At 58.7% G+C, this 23576-nt stretch overlaps 1 protein-coding gene across 1 annotated transcript in view; it reads right to left on the reverse strand.

The window, feature by feature from the left end:
- The window catches only part of ATG7 (autophagy related 7), a 228439-nt gene extending 205150 nt beyond the window's left edge, over positions 1-23289 (reverse strand). Inside the window, exons 1-5 of the mRNA XM_075321265.1 lie at positions 23188-23289; positions 16701-16893; positions 14506-14560; positions 4524-4641; positions 2496-2573 (exon numbers count right to left, since the gene is read on the reverse strand). Of these exons, the coding sequence (XP_075177380.1) occupies positions 2496-2573; positions 4524-4641; positions 14506-14560; positions 16701-16875 (426 nt within the window). The 5' untranslated portion in view covers positions 16876-16893; positions 23188-23289. The remainder of the gene's footprint in view (positions 1-2495; positions 2574-4523; positions 4642-14505; positions 14561-16700; positions 16894-23187) is intronic.
- Between the last annotated feature and the right edge of the window lie 287 nt (positions 23290-23576).

The following is a 23576-nucleotide window of genomic DNA, read 5'->3' on the forward strand; positions in this document are numbered from 1 at the left end:
GGAGAGGCAGGGGAGGCAGGGGGAGGCAGGAGAGGCAGGCAGAAGGCAGGGGGAGGCAGGAGAGGCAGGGGGAGGCAGGAGAGGCAGGGGAGGCAGGAGAGGCAGGGGAGGCAGGAGAGGCAGGGGGAGGCAGGGAGAGGCAGGGGGAGGCAGGAGAGGCAGGGGAGGCAGGAGAGGCAGGGGGAGGCAGGGGGGGGGGAGGCAGGAGAGGCAGGGGAGGCAGGAGGAGGCAGGGGGAGGCAGGAGGAGGCAGGGGGAGGCAGGAGAGGCAGGGGGAGGCAGGAGAGGCAGGGGGAGGCAGGAGAGGCAGGGGGAGGCAGGAGAGGCAGGAGAGGCAGGAGAGGCAGGAGAGGCAGGAGAGGCAGGAGAGGCAGGAGAGGCAGGGGGAGGCAGGAGAGGCAGGGGGAGGCAGGAGAGGCAGGGGGAGTGCAGGAGAGGCAGGGGGGAGGCAGGAGAGGCAGGGGGAGGCAGGAGAGGCAGGGGAGGCAGGAGAGGCAGGAGAGGCAGGGGGAGGCAGGAGAGGCAGGAGAGGCAGGAGAGGCAGGAGAGGCAGGGGGACGCAGGGGGACGCAGGAGGACGCAGGGGGACGCAGGAGGAGGCAGGGGGACGCAGGGGGACGCAGGAGGAGGCAGGGGGACGCAGGAGGAGGCAGGGGGACGCAGGAGGAGGCAGGAGGAGGCAGGGGGAGGCAGGAGGAGGCAGGGGGAGGCAGGAGGAGGCAGGAGGAGGCAGGGGGACGCAGGAGGAGGCAGGGGGACGCAGGAGGAGGCAGGGGGACGCAGGAGGAGGCAGGGGGACGCAGGAGGAGGCAGGGGGAGGCAGGAGGAGGCAGGGGGAGGCAGGAGGAGGCAGGGGGGACGCAGGAGGAGGCAGGGGGAGGCAGGAGGAGGCAGGGGGAGGCAGGAGGAGGCAGGGGGAGGCAGGAGGAGGCAGGGGGAGGCAGGAGGAGGCAGGGGGAGGCAGGAGGAGGCAGGGGGAGGCAGGAGGAGGCAGGGGGACGCAGGAGGAGGCAGGGGGAGGCAGGAGGAGGCAGGGGGAGGCAGGAGGAGGCAGGGGGACGCAGGAGGAGGCAGGGGGACGCAGGAGGAGGCAGGGGGACGCAGGAGGAGGCAGGGGGACGCAGGAGGAGGCAGGGGGACGCAGGAGGAGGCAGGGGGACGCAGGAGGAGGCAGGGGGACGCAGGAGGAGGCAGGGGGACGCAGGAGGAGGCAGGGGGGACGCAGGAGGAGGCAGGGGGACGCAGGAGGAGGCAGGGGGACGCAGGAGGAGGCAGGGGGACGCAGGAGGAGGCAGGGGGACGCAGGAGGAGGGCAGGGGGACGCAGGAGGAGGCAGGGGGACGCAGGAGGAGGCAGGGGGACGCAGGAGGAGGCAGGGGGACGCAGGAGGAGGCAGGGGGACGCAGGAGGAGGCAGGGGGACGCAGGAGGAGGCAGGGGGACGCAGGAGGAGGCAGGGGGACGCAGGAGGAGGCAGGGGACGCAGGAGGAGGCAGGGGGAGGCAGGGGGACGCAGGAGGAGGCAGGGGGACGCAGGAGGAGGCAGGGGGACGCAGGAGGAGGCAGGGGGACGCAGGAGGAGGCAGGGGGACGCAGGAGGAGGCAGGGGGACGCAGGAGGAGGCAGGGGGACGCAGGAGGAGGCAGGGGGACGCAGGAGGAGGCAGGGGGACGCAGGAGGAGGCAGGGGGACGCAGGAGGAGGCAGGGGGACGCAGGAGGAGGCAGGGGGACGCAGGAGGAGGCAGGGGGACGCAGGAGGAGGCAGGGGGACGCAGGAGGAGGCAGGGGGACGCAGGAGGAGGCAGGGGTCGCAGGAGAGGCAGGGGGACGCAGGGGTCGCAGGAGGAGGCAGGGGGACGCAGGGGGACGCAGGAGGAGGCAGGAGGAGGCAGGAGGAGGCAGGGGGGACGCAGGAGGAGGCAGGAGGAGGCAGGGGGACGCAGGAGGAGGCAGGGGGACGCAGGAGGAGGCAGGGGGACGCAGGAGGAGGCAGGGGGACGCAGGAGGAGGCAGGGGGACGCAGGAGGAGGCAGGGGGACGCAGGAGGTGGCAGGGGGACGCAGGAGGTGGCAGGGGGACGCAGGAGGTGGCAGGGGGACGCAGGAGGAGGCAGGGGGACGCAGGAGGAGGCAGGGGGACGCAGGAGGAGGCAGGGGGACGCAGGAGGAGGCAGGGGGACGCAGGAGGAGGCAGGGGGACGCAGGAGGAGGCAGGGGGACGCAGGAGGAGGCAGGGGGACGCAGGAGGAGGCAGGGGGACGCAGGAGGAGGAGGCAGGGGGACGCGGGAGGAGGCAGGGGGACGCAGGAGGAGGCAGGGGGACGCAGGAGGAGGCAGGGGGACGCAGGAGGAGGCAGGGGGACGCAGGAGGAGGCAGGGGGACGCAGGAGGAGGCAGGGGGACGCAGGAGGAGGCAGGGGGACGCAGGAGGAGGCAGGGGGACGCAGGAGGAGGCAGGGGGACGCAGGAGGACGCAGGAGGAGGCAGGGGACTTACTGCAAATGTCAGCAGCAGGAATCTATTCAGCAGGACCGGATTATCCAGCGCTGCCCCGGACTCGATCGCCTCCCAAATCTGCAGAACAATAAGAGCCTGACGTTACACGTCCTCCAAGAGGAAGAAATTAACAGATTGCACAGAACAGCAGCTAGTGGAGGTCCAGGACAAAGCGAGGACCTGGAAAGCAAAGAAAACCCCTCTAAGAAGAGTAACTGGACTTTTATGCACAAACCAAGAAAGCTTCATCCTTCCCGTCCCCAGGTCCTATAGAAGCTGCTACTTCTTGCTGCCGGTTTTGGCCGTCAGCTATTCCTCCTACAGTCCCATATACAGTCCTCCAGTGGAGAGCCTAGCCTTCTTGAGAAAGAAAGGATTGGGCAGATTACATCCAACATGCCCAATCCCATTATCTGTCCTGGCACCAGGATAGCCACGTCAGGGCGAGGCACGGGAGCCACGTCAGGGCGAGGCACGGGAGCCACGTCAGGGCGAGGCACGGGAGCCACGTCAGGGCGAGGCACGGGAGCCACGTCAGGGCGAGGCACGGGAGCCACGTCAGGGCGAGGCACGGGAGCCACGTCAGGGCGAGGCACGGGAGCCACGTCAGGGCGAGGCACGGGAGCCACGTCAGGGCGAGGCACGGGAGCCACGTCAGGGCGAGGCACGGGAGCCACGTCAGGGCGAGGCACGGGAGCCACGTCAGGGCGAGGCACGGGAGCCACGTCAGGGCGAGGCACGGGGAGCCACGTCAGGGCGAGGCACGGGAGCCACGTCAGGGCGAGGCACGGGAGCCACGTCAGGGCGAGGCACGGGAGCCACGTCAGGGCGAGGCACGGGAGCCACGTCAGGGCGAGGCACGGGAGCCACGTCAGGGCGAGGCACGGGAGCCACGTCAGGGCGAGGCACGGGAGCCACGTCAGGGCGAGGCACGGGAGCCACGTCAGGGCGAGGCACGGGAGCCACGTCAGGGCGAGGCACGGGAGCCACGTCAGGGCGAGGCACGGGAGCCACGTCAGGGCGAGGCACGGGAGCCACGTCAGGGCACAAGGGTAATAAAACGCACAATGATGCCACAGTACTGAAATAATGGGGAACATTTTTTCTTTGCGGAGCGTGCCAAGCTGGTGTAAGGAGACGTATAAGCCCTGCAATGCTCTTTTGTGAATTTAAATATGCAAAAAGCTACTCCAGTGAGGAAGAGGAGTTGATCTCTGTCTCCACCTACTGGATGTAAATCCGAAAAGTCTCTCTCTCAAATTCCCAGAAGAGAATTGCATGGCCTATTAGGCTCCTTACACCGGCTCGGCACTAAACACAAGGAAAAACGTTCTGCTTTTAGGCCCCATGCACATGAGTATTGGGTGAGTTATTTGCAGCCTATACCAGGAGGGGTGATGAATCCGTCAGAGGAGCTCGTGCGTCTCTTATATGTCTCCTCTGATTGTTCCGGTTCTTTGTTTTGGCTACAAATACTCAGTCACTGAATACTCAACATGTGCACGGGGCCTTAGAGCCCCAATCACAGGCCTCTCATCCAGACAAATTAGATCTTCTGCTTTGCACTGAGGAGGGTCAATCACCCCAAAACACGTGTCTGCAAATGGAGATCTTGGTTTGGCTTCTTATCCTGAGTCATGTGATGAGGCTCGTTACAGGGTTGCTTTAAGCTTTTAGGATTGTCACATTCAGTAGACAGCGGAGACCAAGTCACCTTCCTCTCTGAAGAGGCGACTCACATATTAGTGAAATAACCACCATGGCTTCCCTGCAGGGCTGTTCCCCCAGATAGGCACCATACATCTATGGGTAGGGGATACGCTGCAGATTTCTGGGGGTCTGATGGGTCCCCAGCGATGCAGACCTCCATTGTATCCAGGACGTGGCAGCAGACACGCCCAGAGCCTCCATCCTGGAATCACTGGGGGTCCCAGAGGTCAGACCCCAAGAGACCAGAGAGTTATGATTGGGGGGTAACTTGCTATTTTTGGGGATCCCCCTTTCAGCAGCACAAGTCTGCCCCCTTACCTCATTAGCGGCCTGCTCCAGCAACGCTTTCTTGTCAAATTTCTTGAAGGAATCTAAAGTATTTGTGTTGTACAAGGATCCAAGAGCCGGACAGGAGCGAGCGGGGATGTGCGCCTTCCTGACAACGCAAGAGAGGCAGAGGGACATTAAGAAAGGTTGTCAAGAAGACGCTGCAACACGACATCAATAACACGGGCGACGCCGAGCATCGGGGCGCGCAGGACCAGAGCGGGCCAGACAGGAGCGAGCGGGAATGTGCGCCTTCCTGACAACGCAAGAGAGGCAGAGGGACATTAGGAAAGGTTGTCAAGAACGCGGCAACACGACATCAACAACACGGGCGACGCCGAGCACCACACAATTGCAGCACGACATCAACAACACGGGCGACGCCAAGCATCGGGGCGCGCAGGACCAGAGCGGGCCGGACAGGAGCGAGTGGGAATGTGCGCCTTCCTGACAACGCAAGAGAGGCAGAGGGACATTAAGAAAAGTTGTCGAGAAGAACGCGGCAACACCACATCAACAACACGGGCGACGCCAAGCATCGGGGCGCACAGGACCAGAGCGGGGCCGGACAGGAAGCGAGCGGGGATGTGCGCCTTCCTGACAACGCAAGAGAGGCAGAGGGACATTAGGAAAGGTTGTCGAGAAGAACGCGACAACACCACATCAATAACACGGGGCGACGCCGAGCACCACACATCTGCAGCACGACATCAATAACACGGGTGACGCCGAGCACCACACATCTGCAGCACGACATCAACAACACGGGTGACGCCGAGCACCACACATCTGCAGCACGACATCAATAACACGAGCGACGCCGAGCACCACACATCTGCAGCACGACATCAATAACACGGGCGACGCCGAGCACCACACATCTGCACCCAGACATCAACAACACGGGCGACGCCGAGCATCACACATCTGCAGCACGACATCAATAACACGGGCGACGCCAAGCATCGGGGCGCGCAGGACCAGAGCGAGCCGGACAGGAGCGAGCGGGGGATGTGCGCCATCCTGACAACGGAAGAGAGGCAGAGGGACATTAGGAAAGGTTGTCGAGAAGAACGCGACAACACCACATTAATAACACGGGCGACGCCGAGCACCACACATCTGCAACACCACATCAATAACACGGGCGACGCCGAGCACCACACATCTGCAGCACGACATCAATAACACGGGCGACGCCGAGCACCACACATCTGCAGCACGACATCAACAACACGGGCGACGCCGAGCACCACACATCTGCAGCACGACATCAATAACACGGGCGACGCCGAGCACCACACATCTGCAGCACCACAACAATAACACGGGCGACGCCGAGCACCACACATCTGCAGCACGACATCAACAACACGGGCGACGCCGAGCACCACACATCTGCAGCACCACATCAACAACACGGCGACGCCGAGCACCACACATCTGCAACACCACATCAACAACACGGGCGACGCCGAGCACCACACATCTGTAACCTGTAACACATCAATAACACGGGCGACGCCGAGCACCACACATCTGCAGCACGACATCGATAACACGGGCGATGCCGAGCACCACACATCTGCAACACCACATCAATAACACGGGCGACGCCAAGCATCACACATCTGCAACACCACATCAATAATACGGGCGACGCCGAGCACCACACATCTGCAACACCACATCAACAACACGGGCGACGCCGAGCACCACACATCTGCAGCACGACATCAATAACACGGGTGACGCCGAGCACCACACATCTGCACCCAGACATCAATAACACGGGCGACGCCGAGCACCACACATCGTGCAACACGACATCGATAACACGGGCGACGCCGAGCACCACACATCTGCAACACGACATCAACAACACGGGCGATGCCGAGCACCACACATCTGCAACACGACATCGATAACACGGGCGACGCCGGGCACCACACATCTGCAACACGACATCAACAACACGGGCAACGCCGAGCGCCACACATCTGCAGCACGACATCAATAACACGGGCGACGCCGAGCATCGGACCGAAAGGAACGCCACAGTGACTGTAAACACTCATCAGAGCGCGGCGAGCACCTCACATCTGCACCCAGACATCAATAACACGGGTGACGCCGAGCACCACACATCTGCACCCAGACATCAATAACACGGGCGACGCCGAGCACCACACATCTGCAACACGACATCGATAACACGGGTGACGCCGAGCACCACACATCTGCAACACGACAACAACACGGGCGACGTCGAGCACCACACATCTGCAACACGACATCGATAACACGGGCGACGCCGAGCACCACACATCTGCAACACGACATCAATAACACGGGCGACGCCGAGCACCACACATCTGCAACACGACATCGATAACACGGGCGACGCCGAGCACCACACATCTGCAACACGACAACAACACGGGCGACGCCGAGCACCACACATCTGCAACACGACATCAACAACACGAGCGATGCCGAGTACCACACATCTGCACCCAGACATCAATAACACGGGCGACGCCGAGCACCACACACTCTGCAGCACCACATCAATAACACGGGCGACGCCGAGCACCACACATCTGCAGCACCACATCAATAACACGGGCCGACGCCGAGCACCACACATCTGCAGCACCACAACAATAACACGGGCGACGCCGAGCACCACACATCTGCAACACGACATCAACAAGACGAGCGATGCCGAGCACCACACATCTGCACCCAGACATCAATAACACGGGCGACGCCGAGCACCACACATCTGCAGCACCACATCAATAACACGGGCGACGCCGAGCACCACACATCTGCAGCACCACATCAATAACACGGGCGACGCCGAGCACCACACATCTGCAGCACCACATCAATAACACGGGCGACGCCGAGCACCACACATCTGCAGCACCACAACAATAACACGGGCGACGCCGAGAGCACCACACATCTGCAGCACGACATCAACAACACGGGCGACGCCGAGCACCACACATCTGCAACACCACATCAACAACACGGGCGACGCCGAGCACCCACACATCTGTAACACCACATCAATAACACGGGCGACGCCGAGCACCACACATCTGCAACACGACATCGATAACACGGGCGACGCCGAGCACCACACATCTGCAACACCACATCAATAACACGGGTGACGCCGAGCACCACACATCTGCACCCAGACATCAATAACACGGGTGACGCCGAGCACCACACATCTGCACCCAGACATCAATAACACGGGCGACGCCGAGCACCACACATCTGCAACACCACATCAATAACACGGGCGACGCCAAGCATCACACATCTGCAACACCACATCAATAATACGGGCGACGCCGAGCACCACACATCTGCACCCAGACATCAATAACACGGGCGACGCCGAGCACCACACATCTGGCAACACCACATCAACAACACGGGCGACGCCGAGCACCACACATCTGCAGCACGACATCAATAACACGGGTGACGGCCGAGCACCACACAGCTGCACCCAGACATCAATAACACGGGCGACGCCGAGCACCACACATCTGCAACACGACATCGATAACACGGGCGACGCCGGAGCACCACACATCTGCAACACGACATCGATAACACGGGCGACGCCGGGCACCACACATCTGCAACACGACATCAAACAACACGGGCAACGCCGAGCAGCCACACATCTGCAGCACGACATCAATAACACGGGCGACGCCGAGCATCGGACCGAAAGGAACGCCACAGTGACTGTAAACACTCATCAGAGCGCGGCGAGCACCTCACATCTGCACCCAGACATCAATAACACGGGCGACGCCGAGCACCACACATCTGCAGCACGACAACAACACGGGCGACGCCGAGCACCACATATCTGCAGCACCACATCAATAACACGGGAGACGCCGAGCACCACACATCTGCAACACCACATCAATAACACGGGAGACGCCGAGCACCACACATCTGCAACACGACATCAACAACACGGGAGACGCCGAGCACCACACATCTGCACCCAGACATCAATAACACGGGGCGACGCCGAGCACCACACATCTGCAGCACGACATCGATAACACGGGCGACGCCGAGCACCACACATCTGCAACACGACAACAACACGGGCGACGCCGAGCACCACACATCTGCAACACGACATCGATAACACGGGCGACGCCGGGCACCACACATCTGCAACACGACATCAACAACACGGGCAACGCCGAGCACCACACATCTGCAGCACGACATCAATAACACGGGCGACGCCGAGCATCGGACGCGAAAGGAACGCCAGCAGTGACTGTAAACACTCATCAGAGCGCGGCGAGCACCTCACATCTGCACCCAGACATCAATAACACGAGGCGACGCCGAGCACCACACATCTGCAGCACGACAACAACACGGGCGACGCCGAGCACCACATATCTGCAGCACCACATCAATAACACGGGAGACGCCGAGCACCACACATCTGCAACACGACAACAACACGGGAGACGCCGAGCACCACACATCTGCACCCAGACATCAATAACACGGGCGACGGCCGAGCACACACATCTGCAACACGACATCGATAACACGGGCGACGCTCGAGCACCACACATCTGCAACACGACATCAACAACACGGGCGACGCCGGGCACCACACATCTGCAGCACGACATCAATATCACGGGCGACGCCGAGCACCACACATCTGCAGCACCACATCAATAACACGGGCGACCGCCGAGCACCACACATCTGCAACACGACCATCAACAACACGGGCAACGCCGAGCACCACACATCTGCAGCACGACGATCAATAACACGGGCGACGCCGAGCATCGGACCGAAAGGAACGCCACAGTGACTGTAAAACACTCATCAGAGCGCGGCGAGCACCTCACATCTGCACCCAGACATCAATAACACGGGCGACGCCGAGCACCACACATCTGCAGCACGACAACAACACGGGCGACGCCGCGAGCACCACATATCTGCAGCACCACATCAATAACACGGGAGACGCCGAGCACCACACATCTGCAACACCACATCAATAACACGGGAGACGCCGAGCACCACACATCTGCACCCAGACATCAATAACACGGGCGACGCCGAGCACCACACATCTGCAGCACGACATCAACAACACGGGCGACGCCGAGCACCACACATCTGCAGCACCACATCAATAACACGGGATACGCCGAGCACCACACATCTGCAACACGACAACAACACGGGAGACGCCGAGCACCACACATCTGCACCCAGACATCAATAACACGGGCGACGCCGAGCACCACACATCTGCAGCACGACATCAACAACACGGGGCGACGCCGAGCACCACACATCTGCAGCACCACATCAATAACACGGGTGACGCCGAGCACCACACATCTGCAGCACGACATCAATAACACGGGCCGACGCCGAGCACCACACATCTGCAGCACCACATCAATAACACGGGCGACGCCGGAGCACCACACATCTGCAGCACCACATCAATAACACGGGCGACGCCGAGCACCACACATCTGCAGCACCACGATCAATAACACGGGCGACGCCGAGCACCACACATCTGCAACACCACATCAATAACACGGGCGACGCCGAGCACCACATCAATAACACGGGCGACGCCGAGCACCACACATCTGGCAGCACGACATCAGATAACAACGGGTGACGCCGAGCACCACACATCTGCAGCACCACATCAATAACACGGGCGACGCCGAGCACCACACATCTGCAGCACGACATCAATAACACGGGCGACGCCGAGCACCACACATCTGCAGCACGACATCAATAACACGGGTGACGCCGAGCACCACACATCTGCAGCACGACATCAATATCACGGGGCGACGCCGAGCACCACACATCTGCAGCACGACATCAACAACACGGGCGACGCCGAGCACCACACATCTGCAGCACGACATCAATAACACGGGCGACGCCGAGCACACACACATCTGCAGCACGACATCAACAACACGGGCGACGCCGAGCACCACACATCTGCAGCACGACATCAACAACACGGGCGACGCCGAGCACCACATCATCTGCAGCACGACATCAATAACACGGGCGACGCCGAGCACCACACATCTGTAACACCACATCAATAACATGGGCGACGCCGAGCACCACACATCTGCAGCACGACAACAACACGGGCGACGCCGAGCACCACACATCTGCAGCACCACAATCAATAACACGGGCGACGCCGAAGCACCACACATCTGCAGCACGACATCAATAACACGGGGTAGACGCCGAGCACCACACATCTGCAGCACGACAACAACACGGGCGACGCCAAGCACCACACATCTGCAGCACCACATCAATAACACGGGTGACGCCGAGCACCACACATCTGCAACACGACAACAACACGGGCGACGCCGAGCACCACACATCTGCAACACCACATCAACAAAACGGGCGACGCCGAGCACCACAATATCTGCAGCACCACATCAATAACACGGGAGACGCCGAGCACCACACATCTGCACCCAGACATCAATAACACGGGCGACGCAGAGCATCGGAAATAGAGCGAACGCCACAATCAGTGACTGTACACACTCATCAGAGTGCGGCGAGCACCACACATCTGCAACAGAGTGTTAATTATCAGTAAATGGACTGTAAATGCCCGGAGGCAGAAGAAAAGCAAATACCCGACAACTGGAAGGAAGTACAACTAATTGAATAAGAGCTTTCACTATATATAAAATTACCCAACTTATAAAAACAAAGTGCGCCTTTATGGCGAGATTGGAAATGGCGGGAATACAGTGCGGGCAGGACCGTGGCGGAGTGGGCAGGAGCAGAATGCGCAGGACCAGAACGGAGCGGAGCTGCGCAGGACCAGAACGGAGCGGAGCGAGCGACAGGAACGGAGCGCGCAGGACCGGAGCGGAGCGGAGCGCGCAGGACCAGAACGGAGCGGAGCGCGCAGGACCAGAAACGGAGCGGAGCGGAGCGCGAGGACCAGAACGGAGCGGAGCGCGCAGGACCAGAACGGAGCGGAGCGCGCCAGGACCAGAACGGAGCGGAGCGCGCAGGACCAGAAACGGAGCGGAGCGCGCAGGACCAGAACGGAGCGGAGCGCGCAGGACCAGAACGGAGCGGAGCGCGCGCAGGACCAGAACGGAGCGGGCGCGCTAGGACCAGAACGGAGCGGAGCGCGCAGGACCAGAACGGAGCGGAGCGCGCAGGACCAGAACGGAGCGGATGAGCGCGCAGGACCAGAACGGAGCGGACAGCGCGCAGGACCAGAACGGAGCGGAGCGCGCGCAGGACCAGAACGGAGCGGAGGCGCGCAGGAACAGAACGGAGCGGAGCAGCGCGCAGGACCAGAACGGAACGGAGCGGAGCGCGCAGGACCAGAACGGAACGGAGCGGAGCGCGCAGGACCAGAACGGAACGGAGCGGAGCGCGCAGGACCAGACACGGAGCGGAGCGCGCAGGACCAGAACGGAACGGAGCGCGCAGGACCAGAACGGAACGGAGCGGAGCGCGCAGGACCAGAACGGAACGGAGCGGAGCGCGCAGGACCAGAACGGAACGGAGCGGACGCGCGCAGGACCAGAACGGAGCGGAGCGCGCAGGACCAGAACGGAGCGGAAGCGTGCAGGCGGCAGAACGGAGCGGAGCGGAGCGCGCCAGGACCAGAACGGAGCGGAGCGCGCAGGACCAGAACGGAGCGGAGCGCGCAGGACCAGAGCCCAAGATAAAGTGACTGTATGGACTCCGAATCAGCGACAACTCTACAGCCTCACACACCGGAGGTATATATGTTATTTCTGCACTCTCGGGGAGGGGGCGATCACGTCTTCACACAGGTTCTGTAGGTTTGAATTATCTTCCCTTAATAATAAAGACCTTCCTTTATACATCTGCATTTTGTGTTTTCTTTCTCTAATATTTACATGTGTTTGGTGTCGGAACACTTCAGTGTGACAAACCTGCAAAAGAATAAGAAATCCGGAGGGGGCAGATACTTCCGCACCACTGTATATAACAAATTTGTTATACGTCACCATTTTCATTGTAAATTTATGGCGCTTTGAGGGGTTTCGCCTTCCTCCTGTGGGACGCTTTTATTGATACAATTTTGGGGGTAAATACAACATTTTGATCATTGTGGCAACCTAAAAATAGAAATACTGGGCATTTAGATTTTTTCTCTTTAAGGCTTTATGTTTTTATAGACTGGACTTTTTTCCAGACACTTCAATAGCGAGCGGCGGATGCCAGACGTGCAGCACAGTCAGGATTGTCTGGATCGGGTGCGGCTCAGCGACTAGGCGCACTGGTTTTCACAATGATCATCTTATCTAAACGCGGGCTGTGATGACCTAACGAAACAGATGGATTCTGCACCGCTCTATAGCAACCACTTTGTCTTTAACTCAAGTTTTTGTGATCATTGGGCTGAACCGTTCCTGGATTTGTCTGGATAAAACTCATCTCACCCGGACGAACAAGCGATTTTTCCTCTTTTACAGTTCAAAGACAGTCGAACCCATGAAAAGTAAAATAATGGATGGCTCTCACCAATGCAAAAAACCTTCTTCATGGTTACAATCTATTAAAACACAGCAGATTGGGAACGTGGATGCGGGCGGCGTGTCCCACCCACTGCGCTCCACTCGCTGCCCGAATCCACATTCCCACCTGCTGTGTTTTAATAGATTATAAAAATAAAGGTTTTTGTGCATTGGTGAGAGCCCACCCAATATTTGACTTCTCATGTATTTGACTGAAATGATTTTTCTGCAAGCTAAAAGAGCGGATGCCCCGAGCGCTCCCGGCCACGACGGCGCGAGCGGAGGCCCCGAGGGTTCCCGGCAATGACGGCGCGAGCGGAGGCCCCGAGGGTTCCCGGCAATGACGGCGCGAGCGGAGGCCCCGAGGGCTCCCGGCAACGACGGCGCGAGCGGAGGCCCCGAGGGCTCCCGGCAACGACGGCGCGAGCGGAGGCCCCGAGGGCTCCCGGCAACGACGGCGCGAGCGGAGGCCCCGAGGGCTCCCGGCAACGACGGCGCGAGCGGAGGCCCCGAGGGCTCCCGGCAACGACGGCGCGAGCGGAGGCCCCGAGGGCTCCCGGCAACGACGGCGCGAGCGGAGGCCCCGAGGGCTCCCCGGCAACGACGGCGCGAGCGGAGGCCTGCAGCCCCCCATTCACAATGCAGGGTGAAAATAGGGGGACATAGCACTGCACCAATGTTATGGTCTCTTTGTTCTCAGAATCTGTGGGGTCCGGAGGGTCTAGCAGTGCGCCACCTTCTTACACGCTGAAATGAATGTGACATTCAGGTCATGAACATTTCCACTATACTTTTAGTTTGATGCTTCTATAAAGTCATACACACACGGCTGCCCAATATCTAAACTCTGGTGAGAAAGTCCCAGCTTCTGATCCAGTCCCAGGTGAGCTCCAGGATGGGACGGCCGAATGCAGACAAAACCCCACCTGGACAGAGCGCGGGGTCAGCTAATAAGTGTGCATCACTATAGCATCCAGACTACAGGTGATAGATGTACCCCACCCCCACTAATGCCCAGCACAGGCGAGGTGTCCACCGAGTCAATGGTAAGGAGGAGCCAATGCCACACAGATGCTCCATTCACTTCTATGGGGCCACTGGAGCAGGAGGGGGCAAAAGTGGCCTCAGCTCCCATAGAGATAGGAGCAGCGCCCCGCGTGCACAATACTTCTCCACACATAGGGCACAAAGGATGCCTATCCTCATGATCAGTGGGGTCCGGGCCCGTTACTATCTACCCTGTGATTGCAGATGAGCCTCGTACATGGGACAATCGCTAATTTTAGATGTCAATGGGGTGAAATGTCTGTACAAAGAAGAGCGAAGATGGAGAAAAGACTCACGTGTCAAAGGCGCTGAACTCCAGGGTGAGCCGCGAAGGAAGGCCGGGAGGATCGCCTGCCGAGAGACCGCAACGTTACAGGGAATGTACCATCATCATCATCTGTATCACCACCATCATCATCATCATCACCATCATCAACACATTAAGCATTATCATCACTATCAATAATCATCAATAATTATCATCATCATAATCAACATCAAACAATACAACAATGGTAAAATGGAAACTAGAAAGGTTTAATTGTCTCTTAAGTATGTAAAAAACGATAGAATAAAACATAAAAACAAAGCCCCCGATATCTGGGGAAAGCTGGTGACGCTCTCCCAGGAAGGGCTGAAGATAACACAGGACAAGGTGTTAGGCCGGGTTCAGATGCCCGTGTTTCAGGTGCGTGTGATGTCCATTTTTAAACACAGATGCCGCACGTCCCCCATGTTATTCTCTGGAGTTACACACACGTCCTTGTGACCATGTGACCCCGCACGTACACGTCCGTTTTTTTCTCTGGCAGCATGGGTTTTACACAGATCGCACGCTGATGTGATCCGTGTGACATCAGTGTGACACAGACCAGAGAAAACATGGGTCTTTGAAATAAAAAAAAAAAAAAATTATATTATTCACTTGTAGCCAGCGCTGCTGTCTTTGGATCTGCTGCCTCCCGCTTCTGACCACCACTAATTATACTCATTGAATATTCCCTGCACCTCGGACCATCGCCAGAGACAGGTGAGTATTCAGTAAGCAGTGTGTGTGCGCAGTGACGTACAGGAGGTCATCGTGGTGACACCCGCTGTAGCGCAGGTGTCACGGTAGTGTCATCAGGAGCTCATCAGAATTCATTGGGAACTCGGATGAGCTTCTGGACATCATTACACACACACACTGCTTGCTGAATACTCACTTGTCCCCGGCAATGCTCCGGCTTCCAGCTTCTCAGTGCAGTGAATAGTCAATGAGGATAATGAGCGGCGGTCAGAAGCAGGAGGCAGCAGAGCTGAAGAAAGCATCGCTGGATACAGGTGAATATAGAAATTATTTTTATTACAAAGACCCGTGTTTTCTCTGGTACATGTCACACTGTTGTCACATGTATGACACATGTATGACTATACTGATGCGTGTGGCTTGTACCTGATTAAACACAGACGTCTGATACCAGCCTTAGGGCTGGTTCACACTAAGCGACAGCGACGACGACGTCGCTGTTACGTCACCATTTTCTGTGATGTAACAGCAACCTTGTAAGTCGCTGTTCTGATCGCTGCTTAGCTGTCAAACACAGCAGCCGAAGCAGCGATCATAACCGCGAGAGCAGGGAGCCGCGCACACTGCTTAGCGCTGGCTCCTTGCTCTCCTAGCTACAGTACACATCGGGTTAATTAACCCGATGTGTACTGCAGCTACATGTGCAGAGAGCAGGGAGCCGCGCACACTGCTTAGCGCTGGCTCCTTGCTCTCCTAGCTACAGTACACATCAGGTTAATTAACCCGATGTGTACTGCAGCTACATGTGCAGAGAGCCGGAGCCGGCAGCACAGGCAGCGTGAGAGCTGCAGAGGCTGGTAACTAAGGTAAATATCGGGTAACCACCTTGGTTACCCGATGTTTACCCTGCTTACAGCTTACCGCAGCTGCCAGATGCCGGCTCCTGCTCTCTGCTCGCTTCATTTGTCGCTCTCTCGCTGTCACACACAGCGATCTGTGCTTCACAGCGGAGAGAGCGCCTTTGAAGAAAACAAACCAGGGCTGTGTGTAACGAGCAGCGATCTCGCAGCAGGGGCCAGATCGCTGCTCATTGTCACACACAGCGAGATCGCTAATGAGGTCACTGCTGCGTCACAAAAACCGTGACGTAGCAGCGATTTCGGTAGCGATCTCGCCATGTGTGAAGCACCCCTTAGACAGGGTCTGCAAAAGCTAACACGTGCACAATCTGCAATGAACCCAGATTACATTGTATTAACTAAAACAAAACAAAATACATCTATATAAGAAAATAAAAGCCTACAAGCCCCAAAATCCAGACCAGCCCATTAATGTCGCCCAGTGTCCTGCAGCCACGCCGCTATACTGCTGCAGTGACGGATCCACAGCTCTCCAGCTACACTTTCCTCACATTCAGACATTGAACAACTAAAGAAGTGACAGAAGAAAGCGGCCACTACGGAGGAGACGAGGGCCGCTCACCATTGTAGTAATGGCCCTGGATGGGTTTGGCCGATTCGTCCAGACGATATTCATTCAGTTTCTTTTGTGTGAGCTGATGCCAAAATCCTGCGTCCAGAGCGCTGGCGAAGGGGACGAACTGCAGTTTGGGGGGGCCGGGAGCCGATCCACCCGCGTCGTGACCCTCAGATGCCATTTATGACCAGAATTAAATCTGCAACAGAAGGAGAATTGTGTCAGTACAAGGTTTCACCAGAGGAGGTGCCATTATAGAGAATCAGCGTCACTACGAGGCTTCACCAGAGGAGGCGCCATTATAATCAGCGTCACTACGAGGCTTCACCAGAGGAGGCGCCATTATAATCAGCGTCACTACGAGGCTTCACCAAAGGAGGCGCCATTATAGAGAATAAGCGTCACTACGAGGCTTCACCAAAGGAGGCGCCATTATAATCAGCGTCACTACAAGGCTTCACCAGAGGAGGCGCCATTATAATCAGCGTCACTACGAGGCTTCACCAGAGAAGGCGCCATTATAATCAGCGTCACTACGAGGCTTCACCAGAGAAGGCGCCATTATAATCAGCGTCACTACGAGGCTCCACCAGAGGAGGCGCCATTATAATCAGCGTCACTACAAGGCTTCACCAGAGGAGGCGCCATTATAATCAGCGTCACTACGAGGCTCCACCAGAGGAGGCGCCATTATAATCAGCGTCACTACAAGGCTTCACCAGAGAAGGCGCCATTATAATCAGCGTCACTACGAGGCTCCACCAGAGGAGGCGCCATTATAATCAGCGTCACTACAAGGCTTCACCAGAGGAGGCGCCATTATAATCAGCGTCACTACAAGGCTTCACCAGAGGAGGCGCCATTATAATCAGCGTCACTACGAGGCTCCACCAGAGGAGGCGCCATTATAATCAGCGTCACTACAAGGCTTCACCAGAGGAGGCGCCATTATAATCAGCGTCACTACGAGGCTCCACCAGAGGAGGCGCCATTATAATCAGCGTCACTACAAGGCTTCACCAGAGGAGGCGCCATTATAATCAGCGTCACTACGAGGCTCCACCAGAGGAGGCGCCATTATAATCAGCGTCAATGTTCGTCGTCACTAGTTACCAGTACTGAGCACCCGAGCATGGTAGTGCCCGCTCATCACTAGTTACCAGTACTGAGCACCCGAGCATGGTAGTGCCCCGCTCATCACTAGTTACCAGTACTGAGCACCCGAGCATGGTAGTGCCCGCTCATCACTAGTTACCAGTACTGAGCACCCGAGCATGGTAGTGCCCGCTCATCACTAGTTACCAGTACTGAGCACCCAAGCATGGTAGTGCCCGCTCATCACTAGTTACCAGTACTGAGCACCCAAGCATGGTAGTGCCCGCTCATCACTAGTTACCAGCACTGAGCACCCGAGCATGGTAGTGCCCGCTCATCACTAGTTACCAGCACTGAGCACCCCGAGCATGGTAGTGCCCGCTCATCACTAGTTACCAGCACTGAGCACCCGAGCATGGTAGTGCCCACTCATCACTAGTTACCAGTACTGAGCACCCGAGCATGGTGGTGCCCGCTCATCACTAGTTACCAGTACTGAGCACCCGAGCATGGTAGTGCCCGCTCATCACTAGTTACCAGTACTGAGCACCCGAGCATGGTAGTGCCCGCTCATCACTAGTTACCAGTACTGAGCACCCGAGCATGGTAGTGCCCGCTCATCACTAGTTACCAGTACTGAGCACCCCAGCATGGTAGTGCCCGCTCATCACTAGTTACCAGTACTGAGCACCCGAGCATGGTAGTGCCCGTTCATCACTAGCTACCAGTACTGAGCACCCGAGCATGGTAGTGCCCGCTCATCACTAGCTACCAGTACTGAGCACCCGAGCATGGTAGTGCCCGCTCATCACTAGTTACCAGTACAGAGCACCCGAGCATGGTAGTGCCCGCTCATCACTAGTTACCAGTACTGAGCACCCGAGCATGGTAGTGCCCGCTCATCACTAGTTACCAGTACAGAGCACCCGAGCATGGTAGTGCTCACTCATCACTAGTTACCAGTACAGAGCACCCGAGCATGGTAGTGCCCGCTCATCACTAGTTACCAGTACTGAGCACCCCAGCATGGTAGTGCCCGCTCATCACTAGTTACCAGTACTGAGCACCCGAGCATGGTAGTGCCCGCTCATCACTAGTTACCAGTACAGAGCACCCGAGCATGGTAGTGCCCCGCTCATCACTAGTTACCAGTACAGAGCACCCGAGCATGGTAGTGCCCGCTCATCACTAGTTACCAGTACAGAGCACCCGAGCATGGTAGTGCCCCGCTCATCACTAGTTACCAGTACCGAGCACCCGAGCATGGTAGTGCCCGCTCATCACTAGTTACCAGTACTGAGCACCCGAGCATGGTAGTGCCCGCTCATCACTAGTTACCAGTACTGAGCACCCGAGCATGGTAGTGCCCACTCATCACTAGTTACCAGTACAGAGCACCCGAGCATGGTAGTGCCCGCTCATCACTAGTTACCAGTACAGAGCACCCGAGCATGGTAGTGCCCGCTCATCACTAGTTACCAGTACTGAGCACCCGAGCATGGTAGTGCCCACTCATCACTAGTTACCAGTACTGAGCACCCGAGCATGGTAGTGCCCACTCATCACTAGTTACCAGTACTGAGCACCCGAGCATGGTGGTGCCCGCTCATCACTAGTTACCAGTACTGAGCACCCGAGCATGGTAGTGCCCGCTCATCACTAGTTACCAGTACTGAGCACCCGAGCATGGTAGTGCCCACTCATCACTAGTTACCAGTACTGAGCACCCGAGCATGGTGGTGCCCCGCTCATCACTAGTTACCAGTACAGAGCACCCGAGCATGGTAGTGCACGCTCATCACTAGTTACCAGTACAGAGCACCCCGAGCATGGTAGTGCCCGCTCATCACTAGTTACCAGTACAGAGCACCCGAGCATGGTAGTGCTCGCCTCATCACTAGTTACCAGTACAGAGCACCCGAGCATGGTAGTGCCCGCTCATCACTAGTTACCAGTACTGAGCACCCGAGCATGGTAGTGCCCCGCTCATCACTAGTTACCAGTACAGAGCACCCGAGCATGGTAGTGCTCACTCATCACTAGTTACCAGTACAGAGCACCCGAGCATGGTAGTGCCCGCTCATCACTAGTTACCAGTACTGAGCACCCCAGCATGGTAGTGCCCGCTCATCACTAGTTACCAGTACTGAGCACCCGAGCATGGTAGTGCCCGCTCATCACTAGTTACCAGTACAGAGCACCCGAGCATGGTAGTGCCCGCTCATCACTAGTTACCAGTACCGAGCACCCGAGCATGGTAGTGCCCGCTCATCACTAGTTACCAGTACTGAGCACCCAAGCATGGTAGTGCCCGCTCATCACTAGTTACCAGTACTGAGCACCCGAGCATGGTAGTGCCCACTCATCACTAGTTACCAGTACTGAGCACCCGAGCATGGTGGTGCCGCGCTCATCACTAGTTACCAGTACTGAGCACCCGAGCATGGTAGTGCCCGCTCATCACTAGTTACCAGTACTGAGCACCCGAGCATGGTAGTGCCCACTCATCACTAGTTACCAGTACTGAGCACCCGAGCATGGTGGTGCCCGCTCATCACTAGTTACCAGTACAGAGCACCCGAGCATGGTAGTGCACGCTCATCACTAGTTACCAGTACAGAGCACCCGAGCATGGTAGTGCCCGCTCATCACTAGTTACCAGTACAGAGCACCCGAGCATGGTAGTGCTCGCTCATCACTAGTTACCAGTACAGAGCACCCGAGCATGGTAGTGCCCGCTCATCACTAGTTACCAGTACTGAGCACCCGAGCATGGTAGTGCCCGCTCATCACTAGTTACCAGTACCAAGTCTCTATAACAAAGCTGACTGCAATATTGTGTCCGGCTTCAAAAGACGAACGTCGCCAGTAAGGGGTGAAGAGGCTTAGACTGAGCCCTACTGCACTCAATGGCCCGAGCTATGACTCCGGTATCTCACGGCTTCAGAAAAAAGTCCCCGACAGAGTCAGGAACTAGGGGCCGAGGCGTGGTGTGAAACAAGCCCAAGGTAAAGAATAAACTGCTGCTAAGAAAAACCGCGCTGACATCTTTATTCACAAGTCTTTAACTAAACATTCTCACTTTGAGGGGCCGTCCACTCCGTGGATACTGAGGACTTATTCCTGGGATAGGCCGTCAGTATCAGAAGGGTCTGACCCCGGCACCAACAAATATCTGAAACATTATGGAATTAATACACAAAACTCTGAAAGAAAATATAACAACGAGGCCAAGAAAATAAGAAAAATAAAAAGATGGAAGCAAAGAAATGGATGCAGGACTGGAAATACCGGTCACAGGACGTGTGGAAACACCCGGGTGCTGCAATAGGAAGTGACCGGCCGACTCCTCAGACTCCTACAACAGCGGAATCCCTCTACAATGTAAAATAACCTGTCTCCCGATAACCCACTGCTCAGCTCTCCTCCATGCTGTACACAGCAGCTGCTCTCTCCACAGATGCCCGGCTGCCCAGCACACCTCAGGAGCTCGCTGACAGCCACACGAGCGAGACAGCAAGTACGCAAGCAAGAACTTAGAGGCTTCAGGGTTAGAAAGAAAAGCAAGACAACTTCACAGCTGAGGATCTGCTACAGTGTAGCCTGCACAATGCTCTCTGAGCTAAACGGTCCAGACACTACAACCAGAACCGGGATTCTGCTACCAGGACACAAGGAGAAAGATCAGCTCAGCCCTGCTACATCTGCAACCCTCTGACATACAAGACGAGTCCCAACATCAGCGCTTCTCTGGCCTGGGGAACCCCCCCCCACAGTGAGAGAGCAGCCCCCCAAAATGTGGCCCCGCAACAACAGCAGCAGCAGTCCCCCGGAGGAGCCCCCCACAGCGACAGCAGCAGCCCCCCCCCGGAAGAGCCACCCACAGCGACAGCAGCAGACTCCCCCCGGAGGAGCCCCCCACAGCGACAGCAGCAGCCCCCCCCCGGAAGAGCCCCCCACAGCGACAGCAGCAGCCCCCCCGGAAGAGCCCCCCGACAGCAGCAGACTCCCCGGAGGAGCCCCCAACAGCGACAGCAGCAGACTCCCCCGGAGGAGCCCCCCCAACAGCGACAGCAGCAGACTCCCCCGGAGGAGCCCCCCACAGCGGACAGCAGCAGTTCCCTGGAGAAGCCCCCCACAGCGACAGCAGCAGCCCCCCCCCCGGAAGAGCCCCCCTACAGCGACAGCAGAAGATCCCCCGGAGGAGCCCCCCCAACAGCGACAGCAGCAGACTCCCCCGGAGGAGCCCCCCACAGCGACAGCAGCAGCCCCCCCCCCGGAAGAGCCCCCACAGCGACAGCAGCAGACTCCCCCGGAGGAGCCCCCCACAGCGACAGCAGCAGCCCCCCCCCCGGAAGAGCCACCCACAGCGACAGCAGCAGACTCCCCCGGAGGAGCCCCCCACAGCGACAGCAGCAGCCCCCCCCCCGGAAGAGCCCCCACAGCGACAGCAGCAGACCCCCCCGGAAGAGCCCCCCCACAGCGACAGCAGCAGCCCCCCCCGGAAGAGCCCCCCACAGCGACAGCAGCAGACTCCCCCGGAGGAGCCCCCCACAGCGACAGCAGCAGCCCCCCCACCCCGGAAGAGCCCCCCACAGCGACAGCAGCAGACTCCCTTGGAGGAGCCCCCCACAGCGACAGCAGCAGCACCCCCCCCCCCGGAAGAGCCCCCCCACAGCGACAGCAGCAGCACCCCCCCGGAAGAGCCCCCCACAGCGACAGCAGCAGCACCCCCCCTCCCCGGAAGAGCCCCCCACAGCAGCAGACCCCCCCCCGGAGGAGCCCCCCACAAGCGACAGCAGCAGACCCCCCCCGGAAGAGCCCCCCACAGCGACAGCAGCAGCACCCCCCCTCCCCCCCCGGAAGAGCCCCCCACAGCAGCAGACCCCCCCCCGGAGGAGCCCCCCACAGCGACAGCAGCAGACCCCCCCCGGAAGAGCCCCCCACAGATGCGGACAGCAGCAGCACTCCCCCCTCCCCCCCCGGAAGAGCCCCCCACAGCAACAGCAGCAGACCCCCCCGAAGGAGCCCCCATAGCGACAGCAGCAGCCCCCCCACCCCCGGAAGAGCCCCCCACAGCAGCAGACCCCCCCCCGGAGGAGCCCCCCACAGCGACAGCAGCAGCCCCCCCCGGAGGAGCCCCCCACAGCAGCAGACCCCCCCCGGAGGAGCCCCCCACAGCGACAGCAGCAGCACCCCCCGGAGGAGCCCCCCACAGCGACAGCAGCAGCCCCCCCCGGAGGAGCCCCCCACAGCGACAGCAGCAGCCCCCCCGGAGGAGCCCCCCCACAGCGACAGCAGCAGCCCCCCCCGGAGGAGCCCCCGTAGCACAGCGCTCCGGGTGGTCTCGGGCAGCTCTGCCCCTTCAGCAGCACAATCCCCTCAGAGGCAGCGATACCTGCGGGGAGGAGGCGGCGGACACTGACGGACGGAGCCGCGGAGCACCACACACAATAGGACAGCGGCTCCTCCACACACAGCGCGCACTGCAGCTTCCGGCTCTGCTGTCACATGACCCTGCAAATATCAGCTGACTACGGAAGCAGCAGCGGAACAAACCTGTGCACTGTGCTCCGTGCGCTCTCTCCGCTGAAAGTGAGTGTGCAGCAGGTGAATCTGACGCCTAAGAGCTCCCCCTAATGGCCGCTCTTCATCACTGCAGGGATAGACACTGGATGCTTTGTGTGACCCACGTCTCCTCCGTCCTCAGTATTCGGTAATATATGGCGGAAGGATTATAAGGTGCATTATAATACATGGAGGACTATGGGGGTGCATTCTAATATA

Source organism: Anomaloglossus baeobatrachus, chromosome 8, assembly GCF_048569485.1.
Source record: "Anomaloglossus baeobatrachus isolate aAnoBae1 chromosome 8, aAnoBae1.hap1, whole genome shotgun sequence".
Lineage (NCBI taxonomy): Eukaryota > Metazoa > Chordata > Amphibia > Anura > Aromobatidae > Anomaloglossus > Anomaloglossus baeobatrachus.